The 19018-nt window shown below is 40.6% G+C and overlaps 1 protein-coding gene across 5 annotated transcripts in view; it reads right to left on the bottom strand.

Moving 5' to 3' along the window:
- The window catches only part of PHACTR2 (phosphatase and actin regulator 2), a 225636-nt gene that overhangs the window by 133061 nt on the left and 73557 nt on the right, over positions 1-19018 (bottom strand). Inside the window, exon 1 of one of the 5 annotated variants that reach the window (XM_048844345.2) lies at positions 5229-5492. The exons of the other annotated variants lie outside the window; for them this stretch is intronic. Within the exon in view, the coding sequence (XP_048700302.1) occupies positions 5229-5271 (43 nt within the window). The 5' untranslated portion in view covers positions 5272-5492. Of the gene's footprint in view, positions 1-5228; positions 5493-19018 lie in introns of those variants that run through there. 5 annotated transcript variants of the gene reach the window in all.

Genomic DNA, 19018 nt, shown 5'->3' with positions numbered 1-19018 from the left:
GGGTGCATCTGATTTTTGGAAATTAGCTCCTAGTTGTTTGTGACAAGGCACCAACCCTGGAGCATGCCCTCTCATGGCACTGCAGGCATACAACCTGTAGTTCCCTCTTGCATTTCTACAATAACTTGTTCCCAGACCAAATTATTTAACATAATATTCCCCCTTCCTGGGGTCCAATTTCTTAAGTATTTATAAATATACAGTTTCCCTTGGCTCTTCAGGACCAAATCCTTACCCTAGCTAAAGGGAGTCCACAGCCCTCCTCCTGGAGCTGTGTACTGCTTTTTCCTGGTAAAGCAACTCCATATCCCTGCCTTCTGGGGCTATGACATGGTTAAAGCCAGCTTTTCTGGCACACCAGGTATCAGCCCTGCTTCATAGGCTTTGTCTACACTACACAGCTTTTAGAAAGACTCAATTGGGTTGCTTATTGATACCTAGCTTTGTTCTTTCAGAGAAACAAAGATCACCTTTTCCATTGCATTCTGAAAAAAAATTGTTGGTGATGTGCCTGGCTGGTCAAAACAAGCTGCAAGTCCTCTGGCCAGCCATAGGAAAAGATGTAATTGCTGTGTCAACTAACAGGAAGCCCCTAGCCCCAAGAGAGAAAAATAAGCATGCTGAGAAACAAGTTAACTTTTGACCCCTGATAATGCCTGCACAGAATGCCAAGCTCAACAAATAGCAGGATCCAATGGGCTTTAGTTTTTCAGCTTTAGGGATAAGGGCTTTTGAGTGCTACATTCCCAGTGTGGCTCCCACTCTTCCATATGAGAAGTCTCCACCCTCACGGTACTAAGTGGCTGGCACCAAGCAATACAAGACCTACTTATAAAAGCTGCTTCCCATCAGTGGTCAGCAGCTCTTCTCCCTTCTTGAAAGCCACCGATCTGCTGGACAGAAAGCAAAAGCGACAGTTGCACTGATCAGCTCTTGAGCGCAAAGCTAAGTCCCTGAACATCTCTCAGTGAATGGGAACGGAGTGCTGGTTTGGCAAGCCCTGTCAGGCCTGGGAAAGATCAGAGAGGAGGAAGGAAGAGGAACTAAGGCAGGATGTTCTCAAACTTTTTCTTTCTTTTTTTTTTTTTTACAATGTGGGCCACGTTTCAACACAGCGGTCGTCTACTGGACCCACTGTCCCCCTCATCTTTTACAATTGCACTGCCCACTTTCTCACCAGTCACATTTACAGAGCATCTTCGATGCAGCTAGAGCAAGGGCATACACAGAAAAAGAACTCTAGAAAAACCTTTTAAATGTGTTTGAGCAGCTGGAGCGAAGGCGGAGAAGCCAGCTCCATGTGACCAGCCAGCTCTCTAAAGACAGCCAGCAACTGCTCTGCCAGTGGTCTGCAGACCGCAGTTTGACTGCCTCTGGGTTAGGGGAAAGAACAGATTTCAGATCTGATCCTCCTTTCTTTTACACCAGTGTAAACCTGAACACACACCAGTGAAGGCAATGTGTGTAAACAGAATCAATGAGAGCAGAAATAGGTCCTTAATGAAAAGAAAGAGTAAAAGAAATAAGCTAACCAGAGGGGAAAGAGACACTAAAATTACAGGAGGGAAGATATATTTATGCAAAGGAAAAATAGTGAGTGGTTTAAGAAAATAAATAAATAAAAGGGTGTGTCACCTTAACCATGTGCATAAGTCCCCTTAAGGTCACTGTTAAGTGCTTTGCTGAGTCAGGGGCACAGCAAGTGATTTTACTTTTGTAGCAAGTTTGATGTCCAAAATAGTTCTCTCTCTCTCCGGCAAGGTCTGGATAATGTAAGGTGCTACGGAGCATTGCTGTGTAGGATGAAGGAGGTTTGGGAGATACGGTCACAGAGGGGAGACGGACATGGAAATCCAAACTTCGTATACAGACAGGAAAGGGCAACCTGTTGCAGAACTGATGCTAGCTCTGGTTTTGGGTTTAGGCCGTGATCGTGCAAGACACCCACGGGAAACACTCAAAATGTATTTGGGGCCCTCCTTTCTTGGGTCTATGCATTTTAAACACACATTTCCAGATAAATACCAAACAAACTTACTTTTCAGGGTCCTCTACCTGCCCCCTTAAAAAAAAACTTTTGATTTAAAATAAATAATCAAAAATGTAGGCCATTACAACTGATACTTCCCATTTTCTAGGCAAGAACCCCCTGGAATCTTCATTTTAATTTTTTTCTGTATTGAACAAATTTCTGCTTCTTGAGCAAATCTAAGGCCCCAATTCTGAAATGTGATCCTGTAGTTCAAACCTCTGGTGCCCAGATGCTGGACCTTAACATCACACAGGCACAACAGTCCACACTAGAAAATCATACTGCACAATCAGAGCCTAAATGTTAGCTTGGATGAGAAAGAGGTTGGAGCTAGGGTTGCCAATTTTGGTTGGACGTAGTCCTGAAGGTTTCATCACATGACATAATCTTTAATTAAAGATTAATCTTTAAATTCCTGGAGACTCCAGGACAATCCTGGAGGGTTGACAACCCTAGTTGCAGCCCCAGGCCAGGGTATGCCCTTTCACAGGTGCTTTTGCTTGCTTGGCTAAGGGTTTGAATGTCCTATTGATTCCTTAGTACTAAAACAGATTTGCAGCCCCTGAGTATAAACGGTAAAGCTCTCCTTTAACTCTCTAATCTCTAGCAACTGTCAATGGTTTATACAGCTTGTAGTTGGCTGGTAATGTCAAACTGAATGAAGATTTTTGGCCTGTCTATTCATGAGGGGGCAACCCAGCTCCACTGGAGTCAAGAAGAAAAGGAGTACTTTTGGCACCTTAGAGACTAACCAATTTATTTGAGCATAAGCTGTAGCTCACGGAAGCTTATGCTCAAATAAACAGTTTATGCTCAAATAAATTGGTTAGTCTCTAAGGTGTCACAAGTACTCCTTTTCTTTTTGCGAATACAGACTAACACGGCTGCTACTCTGAAAACCGGAGCAGACAAGAGGAAGTCATTTCATTGAATTCAGTGGAACAGGAATTGGCCCCAAAAGCTTATGACTTTTTAAGCATCCAAACCAGACCTGTAAAATAGACTAGATAGAAAAACAGACTCCATAGGACCTATCCACCCAAGTATTTGTCTCAAGGGTTTCCTGCTGAGAATATACTACCCAGACATTTTCAGAAGCTTACTGCAGTTTTGTGAAACTTTCTGAAAGCTGCATCAATGTCATATTACAAGGGTATTCAGACAAGGCTACCTCTAACGCAAGAATCATAAGGATAGTATGCTTGTCAGTTAAAATTTTTACAATTAGTATAACTCCTCTGCAGCTCCACAAAGTACCATCAAAATGTACATTTTCCAGCTGGTTTTCTTCTGTTGCTCTGAAGTGAAAATGCTGTTTTCAATTAAAAGAGGATTCTGAGATTTTTTAAGTTAGTTATAAAACCAGCACAATTATTCTTCATCAGTGTGCACCTTGTGTCTATATTCTCCAAGTAACATGTTTCAAGATATACAAACCCCATCCCCTAACCACACCCAAAACACATTTACACACAACATTTTGAATACATTTTTGTAAAGGAAGTTTAACACAAATTTTATCTAAGGCTTCCGTTTCCTTAAATTTGTTTCCTAACAACAGCTACCTTGATGAAATTCTAATGTGCTTGCTGTTGGGTGAGACCTTTAAAAATATGGCCAAATTTCTCCAACGTATATTCATAGAAGATGAAGTGAGTCAAGAGAAGGAATAATCGAAGTTTTCTTACACACATAATTTTACTAGGCTCATGCATGGTGGGAACTGAAAATTATACCATCTGCAACACGATCTATTTTTCCAGAAAACCTCCATGTTTTCATAAAACCATTCTCTAATACCCCACAGCACCATGAATAAACAGTAAAGAAGGGAAAAGAGTGTTTGATATATAGTGTCTTGATTTGCAAAAGGTTCCCATTATCTGTGTCACTGAACACACTTGGAAACAAATGCAAAGTATATAGAGTGGTCAGCCTCACCAAAGGGTTGGTTTGTTTGCTTATTTTAAAGGATGGCAAGAGGAAGAGGTGTTAAAGAAAAAACTCTGAGTACATTGAAATTTCCAGTAAAAATTTCAAACCTTGCTGGTATTAATTTAGATTCTACATTCCCTTCTCTTTTATTGTTGTTGGGGTTAGCTGATCTTTTGTTCAGTAACTAAAACACACTAGGTTATATCAACATGTTTCTGCCCCAAAATATCAAATATATAATATTAATCTTCAAAAAGTCAATTTGGAAAGAACCAAAATTTTTTAAAAATTCCACTAATGTTATTTCTTTTAACAGTCAGCTTACACATAAAATGTGAGAGAGCCAAGAGCAAACAGATGGGTGGGTTCTAGCCGTACTGCTGGGATAAGTGCCAGAGGTCCCCTTCCTTCCTTTCTTTCTTTTTTTAATTAAAAAATATTGCAGGGGCGGAGAAGGGGAGAGGAAAGAAACAGTGCATTGCAACTCAGAGAGAGCCTGTTAATGTTTTCAGAGGAACACTCTTTGGTTACATGTCAGTTATGCCTTGATGGCTTTTTTAAAAATTCAAATGAATGATGAGTAAAGAGAATATATATATTAGTGCAGAATTAAAAACTTCTGAAATGGCTAGATGGCGTTTGTATTCTGTGGAAGCAGAGGGGGGGGGGGGAGAACAGAGAAGGAAATATATGCATCAAACCAAAGCTAAAACATTTAGAATAGGCGTTAAGAAGTGCTTTAGATAGCAGAAATCCATTGCATACTGTTCTTTTCCATATGTTTCAAAGCAGAACAACAAAAGCACTCTTTTCTTGCATCTTAGACAAACAGTTTCTGATTAAAAAAAAAAGACAGTAAGGAATGTGTGATTCCCTGACCTATAGATCTATATTATGATCAAGTTAACTTTTTATTTTCAAAAACGGTAGTTCCAGATCTAACCAAGGTTATATCAATAAAGGGGTATTCAAATAATGCCAAACGAAGGCATCCTTTTAGGAAAAGAGCGCCCTGTGCCTTTAAGACAAACTCTGCTGCATGCAGCCCCAAAGGCATTCTACTTTTTCTTTGACAAAGAATTTGGTGCAGCGCTGCTGTTCCGTCCATCTATGGGGACTGGACACGCTGCAGCTTGTTTAACTCACTGCAGTTTGACTTTTCTTCAACTGAGAAAACAACAGTTACAGAGCGCACCAAACACCCCCCGGGGTGAGTCCGGCGCAAAGGCTTGCTCGCTTGCTGCTTTCCCGTGCTACTCACCGCTGGCTGGCTCAGGCAGAGAGGAGACTGAGGTCTGGCCCATTTCTTAACCTTTAAGAGGGCCGGTGTCCAACAATCATGCAGCTCTCTTGGTCCGCTGGTCATGTAGTCTCTGCCACAGACATTTCCAAGGGTTCATTTCACCTTTTCCCTGGGCTTGCTGTTTTACTACCAGACTGGAACTCCTGCCTCTGCTCGCAGGCTGGTTTGTAAGTCCACCTCCTCCGGCTGCAGCCCAGCTCACGACTGTTCCTGCTCAGCTGAATGCCTGTCATTCCTCTATGCAGATTATGGGGAGGGTCAAAGGTCACGGGGAGGGCGTCCCTTGCTGGTACAGCCACATGGAGACCATCACAGGAACAGTTTGTAGTTTTAAGCTACTTTGTGTTAGAGGAGAGTAGCTTAAAACTACAAACTGTTCCTGTGATGGTCTCCATGTGGCTGTACCAGCAAGGAGAACTAATAAAGTACTTAGACATGGTACTTAAATTTAACAGGGTCTGCTTTTCTTTAGTGGTCTTATCCCTCTTTATCTCCCCCACCTCAAAGGACTAATAAGTTGGTTAGTCTCTAAGGTGCCACAAGTACTCCTTTTCTTTTTGCGAATACAGACCAACACGGCTGTTACTCTGAAAACTGAGTTCTCTGTGTTCTGGTGGTGCTAGGATGGAATAGCAACCACAGCACATGTACACACACACAGAGGCATTATAGTTCTCCTCACAGCTCCCTGCACTTTATAGATGGCTAAGGTCTTGGGAAGGATTTTTTTATTATTACTTTTTTTAAAAACCTTTAATTAAAGATACATTCAGAAAAATAAAGTTTAATCAGTAGAACCTCCTGATGCCACTAGAAGCCCAAATCCGTAACAAACCCTTTCCCCACAGCCCAAAACATACTAGGGTAACCAGATGTCCCAATTTTTATAATGACAGTCCCGATATTTGGGGCTTTTTCTTATATAGGCTCCTATTAGCCCCCATCCCCGTCCAGATTTTTCACACTTGCTATCTCCTCAGCCTAAAACATACCCATATTTCAGTTGTAAAAGACATCAAAAGTTAAATACTGGGATGTCCTGATCTTACCTGGTATATTAAAAAAATGTAGACTAAAATAACTGACCCTGACCCCACGAATTGCTCAATATAGGAGGACTCCTGGGTCCATGCAGAACCCCACTGATTTCCACAGTACTTCTATGCTCTTGTACTTCAGTTTGTAGGATCAGGATTATTGAGAGCCACTAATTTCACCAAAGCTGGATGTTTTTGGTAGGTTTTCCATTATTTCCCACCCACATACACTATATTCCTAAAAAAAGTCTCAATGCACTTCAGATTCTGCATTTGTGGTGTGGCTATGGGGGAGTGTTTGTGCAATATCTGAAATGATTAAGACAAAGCTGTATCCATGAATTAAGATGAATAAAGATGAACTAATCACGGGATTGGAAGTTGGTGATTGACTGGGACTAGTGATCATATCCTGATTACTTTCAATGTGGGCAAACAGAGGAGAGTCCCAAATGGAAATATATATATATATATATATATATATATATATATATATATATTAGGGCTGTCGATTAATCGTAGTTAAGTCACGCAGTTAACTAAAAAAATTAATCACGATTAAAAACTTAATCATAGTTTTAATCACACTGTTAAACAATAGAATCCCAAATGAAATTTATTAAATATTTTTGGAATTTTTTTTCTACATTTTCAAATATATTGACTTCAATTACAACACAGAATACAAAGTGCACAGTGCTCACTTTATATTATTATTTTTGATTACAAATATTTGCACTTTAAAAATGATAAACAAAAGAAATAGTATTTTTCAGTTCACCTCATACAAGTACTGAAATGCAATCTTGTAAAACTTTAGAGCCTACAAGTCGACTCTGTCCTACTTCTCATTCAGCTAACCACTAAGACAAACAAGTTTACTTTTACGGGAAATAATGCTGCCCGCTTCTTATTTACAATGTCACCTGAAAATGAGAACAGGTGTTCGCATTGGACTTTTGTAGCCGGCATTGCAAGGTGCCAGATATGCTAAACATTCGGATGCCCCTTAATGCTTCAACCACCATTCCAGAGAACATGCTTCCATGCTGATGACGCTCATTAAAAAAATAATGCATTATTAAATTTGTGACTGAACTCCTTGGGGGAGAATTGTATGCTCTGTTTTACTTGCATTCTGCCATATATTTCATGTTATAGCAGTCTCTGATGATGATATGCCCAAATAAATTTATTAGTCTCTGTCAAGGTTCCTTCCCCACTCTGAACTCTAGGGTACAGATGTGGGGACCTGCATGAAAACCTCCTAAGCTTACTTTTCCCAGCTTAGGTTAAAACTTCCCCAAGGTACAAATTAATTTTATCCTTTGCCCTTGGATTTCCACTGCCACCACCAAACTTTATCTGCGTTTACTGGGAAACGTAGTTTGGACACGTCTTTCCCCCTAAAATCCTCCCAACCCTTGCACCCTACTTCCTGGGGAAGGTTTGGTAAAAATCCTCACCAATTTGCATAGGTGACCACAGACCCAAACCCTTGGATCTTAGAACAATGAAAAAGCATTCAGTTCTCTTACAAGACGACTTTTAATAGAAGTAAAGAAATCCCCTCTGTAAAGTCAGGATGGTAGATACCTTACAGGGTAATTAGTTTCAAAACATAGAGAATCCCTCTAGGCAAAACCTTAAGTTACAAAAAAGACACACAGACAGGAACAGTCATTCTATTCAGCACAACTCTTTTCTCAGTCATTTAAAGAAATCATAATCTAACACATACCTAGCTAGATTACTTACTAAAAGTTCTAAGACTCCATTCCTGTTCTGTCCCCGGCAAAAGCAGCATACAGACAGACACAGACCCTTTGTTTTTCTCCCTCATCCCAGCTTTTGAAAGTATCTTGTCTCCTTATTGGTCATTTTGGTCAGGTGCCAGAGAGGTTACCTTTAGCTTCTTAACCCTTTACAGGTGAGAGGATTTTTCCTCTGGCCAGGAGGGATTTTAAAGGGGTTTACCCTTCCCTTTATATTTATGACTGTCTCTAAGGTGCAACAAGGACTCCTCGCTGTTTTTCTAGCACGTTGTTTATTTTAAGAACACTTTCACTGCAGATTTGACAAAATGCAAGGAAGATACCAATGTAAGATTTCTAAAGATAGATACAGCACTTGACCCAAGGTTTAAGAATCTGAAGTGCCTTCCAAAATCTGAGAGGGATGAGGTATGGAGCATGCTTTCAGAAGTCTTAAAAGAGCAGCACTCCAGTGCAGAAACTACAGAACCTGAACCACCAAAAAAGAAAATCAACCTTCTGGTGGTGGAATCTGACCCAGATGATGAAAATTAACATGCATTGGTCTACACTGTTTTGGATTGTTATCGAGCAGAACTCATCATCAGCATGGACACGTCCTCTAGAATGGTGGTTGAAGCATGACCTATGAATCTTTAGCACATCTGGCACGTAAATATCTTGCGACGCCGGCTATGACAGTGCCATGCGAACACCCTGTTCTCGTTTTCAGGTGACACTGTAAACAAGAAGCAGCAGCATTATCTCCTGCAAATGTAAACAAACTTGTGTGTCTGGGGGATTAGCGCCTACAAGTCCACTCTGTCCTACTTCTAGTTCAGCCAAAGTTTTACATTGTTTTATTTTTGAATGTGTTTTTTTTGGTACATAATTCTACATTTGTAAGTTCAACTTTCATGATAAAGAGATTGCACTACAGTACTTGTAATGGGGGAACTGAAAAATATTTTTTTTTTACAATGCAAATATTTGTAATAAAAATATAATGTGAGCACTGTACACTGTGTATTCTGTGTTGTAATTTAAATCAATATATTTGAAAATGTAGAAAACATCCAAAAAATTTAAATAAATGGTATTCTATTATTAACAGCAGGATTAATCACACAAGTAATCACGCAATTAATTTTTTTTCATTGCTTGACAGCCCTAATATATATATTATATATGACACTTCAGAGGGTTAATTTCTGAAAGCTGAGGAAAATCATGAACAAAATTGATTGGGAGGAAAAATTTTAACAGAAAAATGTCAATGAAAATTTGGAGTTCTTTAAGAAAAGTTTATTAAATGGCCAAAAAAAAGATGAGAACTTTGGCTAAAAGCAACATATATCAAATGGGGAAATAGATAGCAATCCATATAAATTAGAAGTTATGGTGTGCAGAAAATTGATAAGGGAAGCTAAAGATGTCAGGGAATTATCCACAGTTATCAGGGCTAAGGACAATAAGGAGCTTAAGTATACTAAGAACAAAACAAATCCTAGCAATGTTCTAAACCCATTACTAGATGGTGATAGTAAAATTCTTAATAATGATGCAGAAAATGCAGAAGTATTCAATAAATATTTTTATTCTGTATTTAGAAAGAAGCAGAATGATATACTCATATCACATGTAAATGATGAAGTACTTTCCAGTCCTTTAGTAAATAAGGAGGATTTTAAGTAACATCTATTAGGAATAAACATTTTTAAATGAGGAGGCTTGGATAATTTGCACCCAAAAGAAAACTTGGTTGATGAGATCTCTGGCTTGCTGATTTTAATTTTTAATAAATCTTTCAATATCTGGGTAATTCCAGAAGTCTGGAAGAGTCCTTTTGCTGTAACCAAAAATTGTAAATGGGATAACTCAGATAGCTATAGGCCAGTTAGCCTAACGTCACCCCCCAGACAAAATAATGGAAAACCTGATATGACATTCAGTTAATAGAATGCCCCTTAGAATCATAGAATATCAGGGTTGGGAGGGACCTCAGGAGGTCATCTAGTCCAAACCCCTGCTGAAAGCAGGACCAATCCCCAACTAAATCATCCCAGCCAGGGCTTTGTCAAGCCTGACCTTAAAAACTTCTAAGGAAGGAGATTCCACCACCTCCCTAGGTAACGCATTCCAGTGCTTTACCACCCTCCTAGTGAAAAAGTTTTTCCTAATATCCAACCTAACCTCCCCCACTGCAACTTGAGACCATTACTCCTCGTTCTGTCAACTGCTACCACTGAGAACAGTCTAGATCCATCCTCTTTGGGACCCCCTTTCAGGTAGTTGGAAGCAGCTATCAAATCCCCCCTCATTCTTCTCTTCTGCAGACTAAACAATCCCATTTCCCTCAGCCTCTCCTCATAAGTCATGTGTTCCAGTCCCCTAATCATTTTTGTTGCCCTCCACTGGACGTTTTCCAATTTTTCCACATCCTTCTTGTAGTGTGGGGCCCAAAACTGGACACAGTACTCCAGATGAGGCCTCACCAATGTTGAATAGAAGGGAATGATCACGTCCCTCCATCTGATAGCAATGCCCCTACTTGTACATCCCAAAATGCCATTGGCCTTCTTGGTAACAACGGCACACTGTTGACTCATATCCAGCTTCTCGGCCACTGTAACCCCTAGGTCCTTTTCTGCAGAACTGCTGCCGAGCCATTCGGTCCCTAGTCTGTAGCGGTGCATGGGATTCTTCCATCCTAAGTGCAGGACTCTGCACTTGTCCTTGTTGAACCTCATCAGATTTCTTTTGGCCCAATCCTCTAATTTGTCTAGGGCCCTCTGTATCCTATCCCTACCCTCCAGCGTATCTACCTCTCCTCCCAGTTTAGTGTCATCTGCAAACTTGCTGAGGGTGCAATCCACACCATCCTCCAGATCATTTATGAAGATATTGAACAAAACCCTTATCCAACCCCTCGGCCCCGGCTCGGCCTGGCATCCTTAACACGCTGCAGCAGCGTGTTGGAGCTTTACCGCGTTGTATGCAAACCTGCATTATATCGGGGTAGAGGTGTATTTAAATCCCTACTGTAAAAAAATTTCAGTCTTTGAGAGAGGTCACCACAAATCCGTTAAGTCAAATTTTATAGAGAGCAGAATTAAGACATTTATACAAAATAGTTAAGAGAGGCCTATAGAAGAACATTGGGAGCCCCAGCTGGGAAAAAGTTTATGGCATATGTATACAGGGGTTCAGACTAGATGATCATAGTAGTCCCATTGGAAATATTAATCTTTTAAAATTCAGATATGAGGCAGACAGGAATTTGAACTCAGGTTAAAACCTTCAGCCAGGGCAAGTAATATGCAAAAGGAGGATAATTAGGCCAGAACAAAAAGCAGACATACCTTGGAGGAGAGCTGCTTATTTAGAAGTAAAATGTATTTGTGCTGGGAGCCAAGTAGTCCTTGTCTCGACTAGGCTCTCCCCTATGAAATTTCCCCCGGTAGGTTGAAAAGTTAGGAGGTGCAAGGGGGAGGAGGGATGTCTAGAGTGGACACAATGCATATACACATCATCAAAAGAGCTGTTTAAATTGAGTAGGAAAAACAACACCCAAAACTATTGCTCAAAGCAACAAAGAATCCTGACTGGACTGAGGGGATGGACATACAATGGATATTTCAGGTGAGTGTGTGCTAACCTAAGTGGCCATCTAAGTAAAAACCTTTGTGGAAAATGCGGATATAATAATGAACAGAATAACACCTTTCATATCAAAAGCATCAGAGTCTATACTTTGGATGATTTGACAAATGTACTGGAAGAAGACACCTACCCAAAGAAACAGAGACCTTGGGCTCAATACTGGGATGCAATATTGGTCACATTTCACCATCTAAAAAGCTTACCAGTGAGCTTTCCAAGGATCGGCTAGCATGCACCAGATGTACTTCTTGACTTCACGGCAGAAGGTAGAACAGGACAAGCTGGGGGGGACAAAACCCATATTTTGGACCTGAACTACTCTGACATTTTTCATTTAATCACCAAGTAGAAATATGTTTTTAGTGCAGCTTTAGCAGTACTTGGCTGAAAAATCCAAATCTACTCAGAACAAGCTGTTTCAGTTGCAGAAAGAACAGTTTGAGTAATACCAATAATACTTAGGACTTAGAGTGCTGAAAGGGAAACGCTTTCCTTCACCCAACTTGAAATCTAGTCAGTTTCAAACAATGAGCAATTTCAGGTATTATGCTTTAGTCCCCCTGCCAGTTTTTGTGGTTTTACGATAATATTTTCCTATTTAATTCCCCCCCGTGGCTACAAGACCCCCACAAAGGAAAAGGAACACTGATTAACTGAATGATTACACAGTCAGGGAACAGTGAAACTGATCATACACAAAGTGCTGTCAAAAGCACAAAGTAGCCAAACTGAAAAAACAAAGAAAAGGATTTTGCCCCTCTCAAATCTGTTTCACTTGTAGTAATCTTACTTGTGATACCGGTAGAGGAGAACATTTCAGGCAGAAGTGTGGTTTTTAATTTGATGGAACAATTTCAAATCATTGTACAAACATTAACTAGTCAATCCCCACAACATTCCTGAACAATTGATATTCTCCAGTCTCTCTAGTTGTGGTCACTTTAAATATCTGCCATTGTACTAGCCTTGCTGCACTATCCCTTGTGGATACATTACTGGGTGTGTTCTTCATGGCAGATACTCTCCTTGCTGGCTGTAACTTTATCTACATGGCCTAAAACTTCTCAATGACTCATTGACTTTTGTCAAAAGAGCCAAAATAAACTCAATTTTGGATGCTTTTTGCCAAACGTATACACTTACGGCAACCTAGGAATAATAATAAAAGGCAAAAAAAAGTGTTAATGGAACACTATGACTATGTAGTGAAAATCACTAAAAGTCAGAAAATACAAATTATACAGTCCTAATAGTAACTTCTCAGCCAGAGAGTACATCTTGTATAGTTTAAGTATACATATAATGAAATATTTTCAGCTACAGATTTATCAGGCAAAACTAATAGTTAGTACTAGAGTGCAATGAGGCTAAATGAACATGGCTGTTAGAAGCTTAAATATTGCTTTTCCTTTTGGTTATTTTAACTGTGCAATCTTAATGCATTTACATTTCCTAACCTTTTTAAAGAAAACATTCGATTTGCAGCACTGTTTAGCTGGCAGAGCTTGTCAGTCACTTGAATGTAAGTACCTAAGACAGCTAGAAGGTGAGTACTGCACCCAGGACAGGGTTTCCATACCACATCAGAAGTGTGTGGGGGTGGGAGGAATCAGGTGGCACTATAGGCACCACCCTCTGCTGTGAGGGAGCAGCTTTAAACTCCGGCTGGGGTTCCCTAGGAGCACCCTTGGCAGAGGCTGCCCAGGTGATGTGCTGAACAAACATCTTCTGAAGTTCCTATCCCTATCCTATCCCTTGCTGTTCCCATCCTCTTTGTGGCTGTGGGTGGCTGGCTGGCTCCAGTCTTGGTTGTTCAGGAATTGTAGGCATCTTGTGCAACTGCACACTTTCAAGGTGGACTTTCTGCTTATGGGGACCTACAGCGTTGTTTCTGTCTACTTGAACAAGCAGAACCACAGATGCTAATCTGGGCCCATGGGTTTTTCCTCATAACTATCCTGAGAGGTGATGTTTTCTGGGCATCCTGGTTCTCTCTTGCCAATTAAGACTTTATACTAACCTTCACTGATCAATTAGAATGACCTACCATAAGTTAACATGCTAGTTAAGACGACAGCAGTGAAAACAGTCTTCAGTCCACTTTTTGATGTTACAAAGCTTCCACCCTACTAAGTTCCAATGTCTATGTGGCCCCATCTGTTCACTCTGAGGTTAGCACGCTGCATACCACAAGAGACACCTGGGATTCATCAGATAACGACGGGCTTGTACATGTGCGTCCTACCAGATGGAATATCGTACACTCCCCCATGTTTGTTAGCATCCTCTACTGGCTGAGCTAGCATAGCTTCTTATTTACCTTAGAGAGGGCAGCGGTGTCTTTATGTGGTCACAGATCCAGTCTGTCTCTCCTTGGACTGACAGGAGCCAAGACTGCTGGAGAGGCAGCATGCTCAGACAACAGTCAGAAATAGAGAGCTCCTTGCATTACTCAGAAGTGACTGCTCTAAGCACAGGCCTGACAAAGTAGTTTTATTCAAAGCATGGTAACTACAGTGCAAGATAATCAGGGAAAGGGGAGCTAGGAAGGAAAGGGGAAACAGGAGAGTTTCTTTTCACTGGATTCCTTGCCTCTTTACAACTAATGCAATTTGCACATTGAATTCAAAATCCCACTCCTAGTTCTGAGAAAATTGTATAACAGCTGTATTCATGCACACTCTACCAGGACATGTTTTCAGAACCTCCAGCAAATCCAAGGGCAGCCAAATGTCAGTGTGGCATTGCATCAGCCATACTGTATATATTTGGAGCACTTGACTGAGATGCACTTATTTACATAACATGGATCAAATGGTCAAAAACTGACTCTGTACTCTGCAAGCCTAAAAAGCAGGAGAGACTGTGACTAGGCAAGCAGGCTATTTAGCCAAGAAAACACAATAAACCAAGCGATTTTATGAAACATCTTCCACAAATGAATGTGGATTTTGTTCTTATACCATAGAGTATATGGATATACTTTTTTAGATTTTCATTGAAAAGGTGTAACTAGATCAGGTTTCTTGTTAATATACCTAACCGTACAACCATGTTCCCATTCAGAAAAGGGACTGGTTGTCTTTGTTTGTCTGTTTGGATCACTTGGACTTATAGCTACTGGGTTTGATGCATTTGTTTTAAGCCCCAAACTGTCTTTTCATTTTTTAATAGTAATGTTGCCCCTAATTAGAGGGAATTTCCTCATTACTAGTTTCTTTGTAGTGCCTTTTCTACAACCATTCTCCATCTTGAGAAAATATTCATACCAACTTAACTTTTAAGATACACAGTGGCTGGGTCAGGATGCAGATCTACTTTCAGGTTTTGCATAATAAAAACATGTAATAATGTGCCAATTCGTCCTTGAGTAGCAGACACTTCCTCCATACTTCATATATATACACCAGATATGGAAACTGGTCTATAAACATCAATAGGATTTAACTTAGCACAGGTCAGTGCGTTCAGTTGCATCACACAGAGGGAGAGTTCGAGGTTTTTGTTCTGAGTCTGCCCAGCAAATTCACCAAATGAACAAACTTGGGGCAATACATGGGACTGGGTGGAAACCAAGTGCAATTAGTGATTTTGCTTTAAGTACACTAGTTCATTCAATCATGAAATCCCAAAGAAAATTCAGGGGTGTTGAACCCTACAAAAGAACATCTAAAGAGTTCATGTGAATTAAAGCATTAATTTTGTACAGCTCTGGTTGTGAAAATCACCTTCACCAAGGTAAGTGTCAATGCTGCACCTTTTCTACCGTCACTTTTTAAAAGAAGCAGCTCACACCAAACTCAGATACTGAAACATACAAATTTCTGCTAAAATTTACAATTAAAATGAGAATAACTGAAAATGATATGGGTGCCATAGGAAATACTACCAGTTAAAATTGCAGATTTTCAGCGCTACTGTATATTTAATTTTGTAACGAAACCACAATTCAATTAAGTAACATTGAGGGAAACGCTTACAAAGGTTGAAAGAAAAATAACTTACAGGTGAGAAACATTTTATTCAAGAAAAAAAATAGCAGATCAGGTACTTGCATTGTGCTGTGGCTGCACTGTGCTACACACTGGTGCAAAGCAGCCCTACAGTCAACATAGAGGGATCTTCTTATTTCCTTTACCTGTATTTTAAAAAGGGCTTCACTGTTCAGTATTTACTGTGAATGTTTCGGTGTGAAAAATTCACTCAACGTGGTCTCTTTGCCAAGGAGGAAATTCTCACAAGGATGGCCCAGCCTGAGTAACCACGTTGCGTGCTCTGGTATGTGTGGAATCCTCAGCCCCATCCTGCAATTTCTAATGCATATCTGCTGCACAAGTGCTATTGCAGGGTATTGGTGTGAACAGCAGCCATGGGCCACTGCTCCCTCATGTGTATGGTTTGGGGCAGATTATCCATGTAGCTCACTGACTCATTGGCCACGACCCCAGTCTATGCCCCTCCCGCTGTAAAGTGGGCTGCTGCAGAACTCATTTCTACAATCCTCCTGCATGATCATTCCTGCATTTTCTTTATCTAAAGGTAATTATAGTGCACCTATAAGCACAATACAGTATTTAAGTGCTAGGCCTGCTGCGTTATATGACCCTTCCAAGGTCCCTATCCGGCCCCAAAGAAAAAAAAATCACCCATAATTTATTTTACTTTTAAAATTGTGATTGCTTTCAGAGAAGTAGAGCAGGTTAATTCCATTTGATAATTACAGGAATGCAGTAAATAATGTTTGGTACTGTAATAGTAAATACAAGTCTATAGAAAGATCAGCCACTAATCATGTAATGTACCACAACGGGCATTCCTCCATGATTCTCAAACACAGATCCTCACCTGCCTACGCTATTTTCAAACATAGCACAAAGCATGAGAGTTTTCATTTTCTCACACACTGCACTATAACTACAAAACTGCATCTTGATTCAGACACAGTAATAAAACCTGGTGCCTGTAAATTTATTAATTTGACCCATAGTCATTACAGTACATTATGTTGTGGTCAGGCTGATGCCTGTTTCTTTCCTTAATCTTTTTCTTATTTAATGATCTATTGTTGGAAGCATGCCAGAAAATTTCAGGAATGTTTTATGACTTATTTGACTGAGAAATGTGTACCGTATTTACCATCCAGCCTATCCTGACTTGTCTACACATAAAGGCTGCAACAGTTTAACTAAAATTGTTTTTTACATTATTTATTTACTTAAACCTGTGCAAACTCCTGAATGGATACACTTAAAATCAGTTTATACCTGGCTTATAATCAATTTAGCTGAAATCAATACAGGCCAGTTGTAAAATGATTTAAATTAAAGCAGTGTAACTTTTGCATTTCAGTCAGCCCTGGCAGGAAATTTCCACATTCATATTCTATCCTGGTAGCTCATACTGTCAGCCCCGTTGGATTCCTGAACATCTAAACTTCATCCCAGGACCATAATGCTATCCACCCAGCTCAATGGATAGGATACCTGATTGGGTGCAACAAGGGCAGGGAGGCAGGAGTCCCAGGTCCTGTCCCCCCCCACCCTTCACCACAGACTACAACTACAAATTCACATGAATGTCCTTGCTGAGCCACCATCTTTCCTTCTGGAACAGGCTCAGAAGCAGAAAAGGTTGAGGAGACAGGATGAGGAAATGGCAGCCTGCAGTTCTGGGAGGTTGAGAGCTGGGGTCACTGGATCCTGGGGCTGCAAACCCTCTGCCCATGCCCTGACTGGTCGCGGATAGCTTCAGTTACCAGTTCTTCCTCACCTCCAAGCACCACCCCGGGAGAGAGCCCTGGACCCAGATCCCCATTTCCCAGAACCAGGGGCTGCCATCTCCACACTGTGCTTCCTCCTGTTCTTCCACTTCCAGGCCCACTCCAGAATGAGAGATGGTGGCTTGGCAAGGACCTACATGTGCCAGGGAGCAGTGCAAAGGGAGGGAACCCCATGGACATATGTGTGCCTCTCAGAACATGACCTCTGCTGCAGGGCCCCTTCCTAAGGAAAATTCTGGTTGTGCCCCTGTACCTGATAGGACCTGCAGGGAAGTGGACAGCCTTGGAGCAAAATGGTGAGAAAACATATGCTGGAGAAACACAGGGTTGCCCTTCCTCCTCTTTGTTGGGCTCTCTGCCTCCCATTGTCTAGCCAGATAGAGATGGGAGAAGATGGACTCCTCGTATCCCTCCATTAATTTAAATCCTTGCCTAGGGCTTTTGGAGCCTCTTGTTTAGGTCAGATTTAGTCTCTTGTTTCTGGCCTCAGATTCTAGCCTGTAGCATATACTATCAGCCTTGTTGGATTCCTGACAGTTTAAGCTTCGGACCAGGACCAGAATGTGGATGCATGTCAATCTAAATCCATGCAGGAAATGGGCAGAAAGGGAGAAACATACCTAGAAAGAAATCTCTTTACCTGTCCAACAAAAAGACAACCCAGATTCGGACATTTATTGAAGTTATTCATTTGAAAGAGGCAGTTCACATTTATTTGGTATTTTCCCATCAGTTGAAATAATGTGCCTTACAAAAGATTAGAAGCAGTTCAAAAACATTTTCTCCATCAACTCTGCTGAGTTCAAATGAGGGACTCTTTGTTTGTATGGGTTTTCATATTTATACTTGAAAAAAAATCCCCCATGTGAGTTTAGTAACTAACTAATAAGCTTTGAACATAACACCTTAAGATGAATGAGAGAAATGCACACTCCACTGGGTTTAGTTTAGCCTTGTCTGTCTATAAACTTAAGACAGCTGCACATAGGATTTTGTAGTGAAGTTTGTTTTTCTGACCGCAAGCGCAAAATACTTAATTTTTAACCCCTCAGATGCTACATGGTCATGTATATCCAAGTTAACGCTTTCTAAAAGGTGTGCCAGTCTAACATGGTGGAGGAACACCCACAGCGTATGTGCACTACACGTAGCTCTTTATTTAGATTCAGCAGGTAAAGTGTATGTGGTATGTCAGTACTAACAGATAGTCATGAAACTGCATAAAGGAAGGCTGATATCTGGGATGCAGCTGGTGGACAGACATAATCCATGCGATTTCCTAGTCCCTACCTCTATTTGTCTCTCATGTTGGGTGGCCATTAAAGATAAAGCTCAAGTTTAACCAAATTCATCACTGGTGCAACTTCATTTGAGTCACAGAAATGCGGTCAAAAGATATGTTGGAGATGCCTACATTATGTATAAATTTTGATGCAGAAAGTAGCTCTAATTCCTTTGGAGTTATATCCAACCCAGATTAGACCCCATGAATCTGATTCTCTGCTCTGAGCTGTG

This window comes from Caretta caretta, chromosome 3 (genome assembly GCF_965140235.1).
Source record: "Caretta caretta isolate rCarCar2 chromosome 3, rCarCar1.hap1, whole genome shotgun sequence".
NCBI lineage: Eukaryota > Metazoa > Chordata > Testudines > Cheloniidae > Caretta > Caretta caretta.
This window is presented reverse-complemented; position numbering and strand designations above follow the sequence as displayed.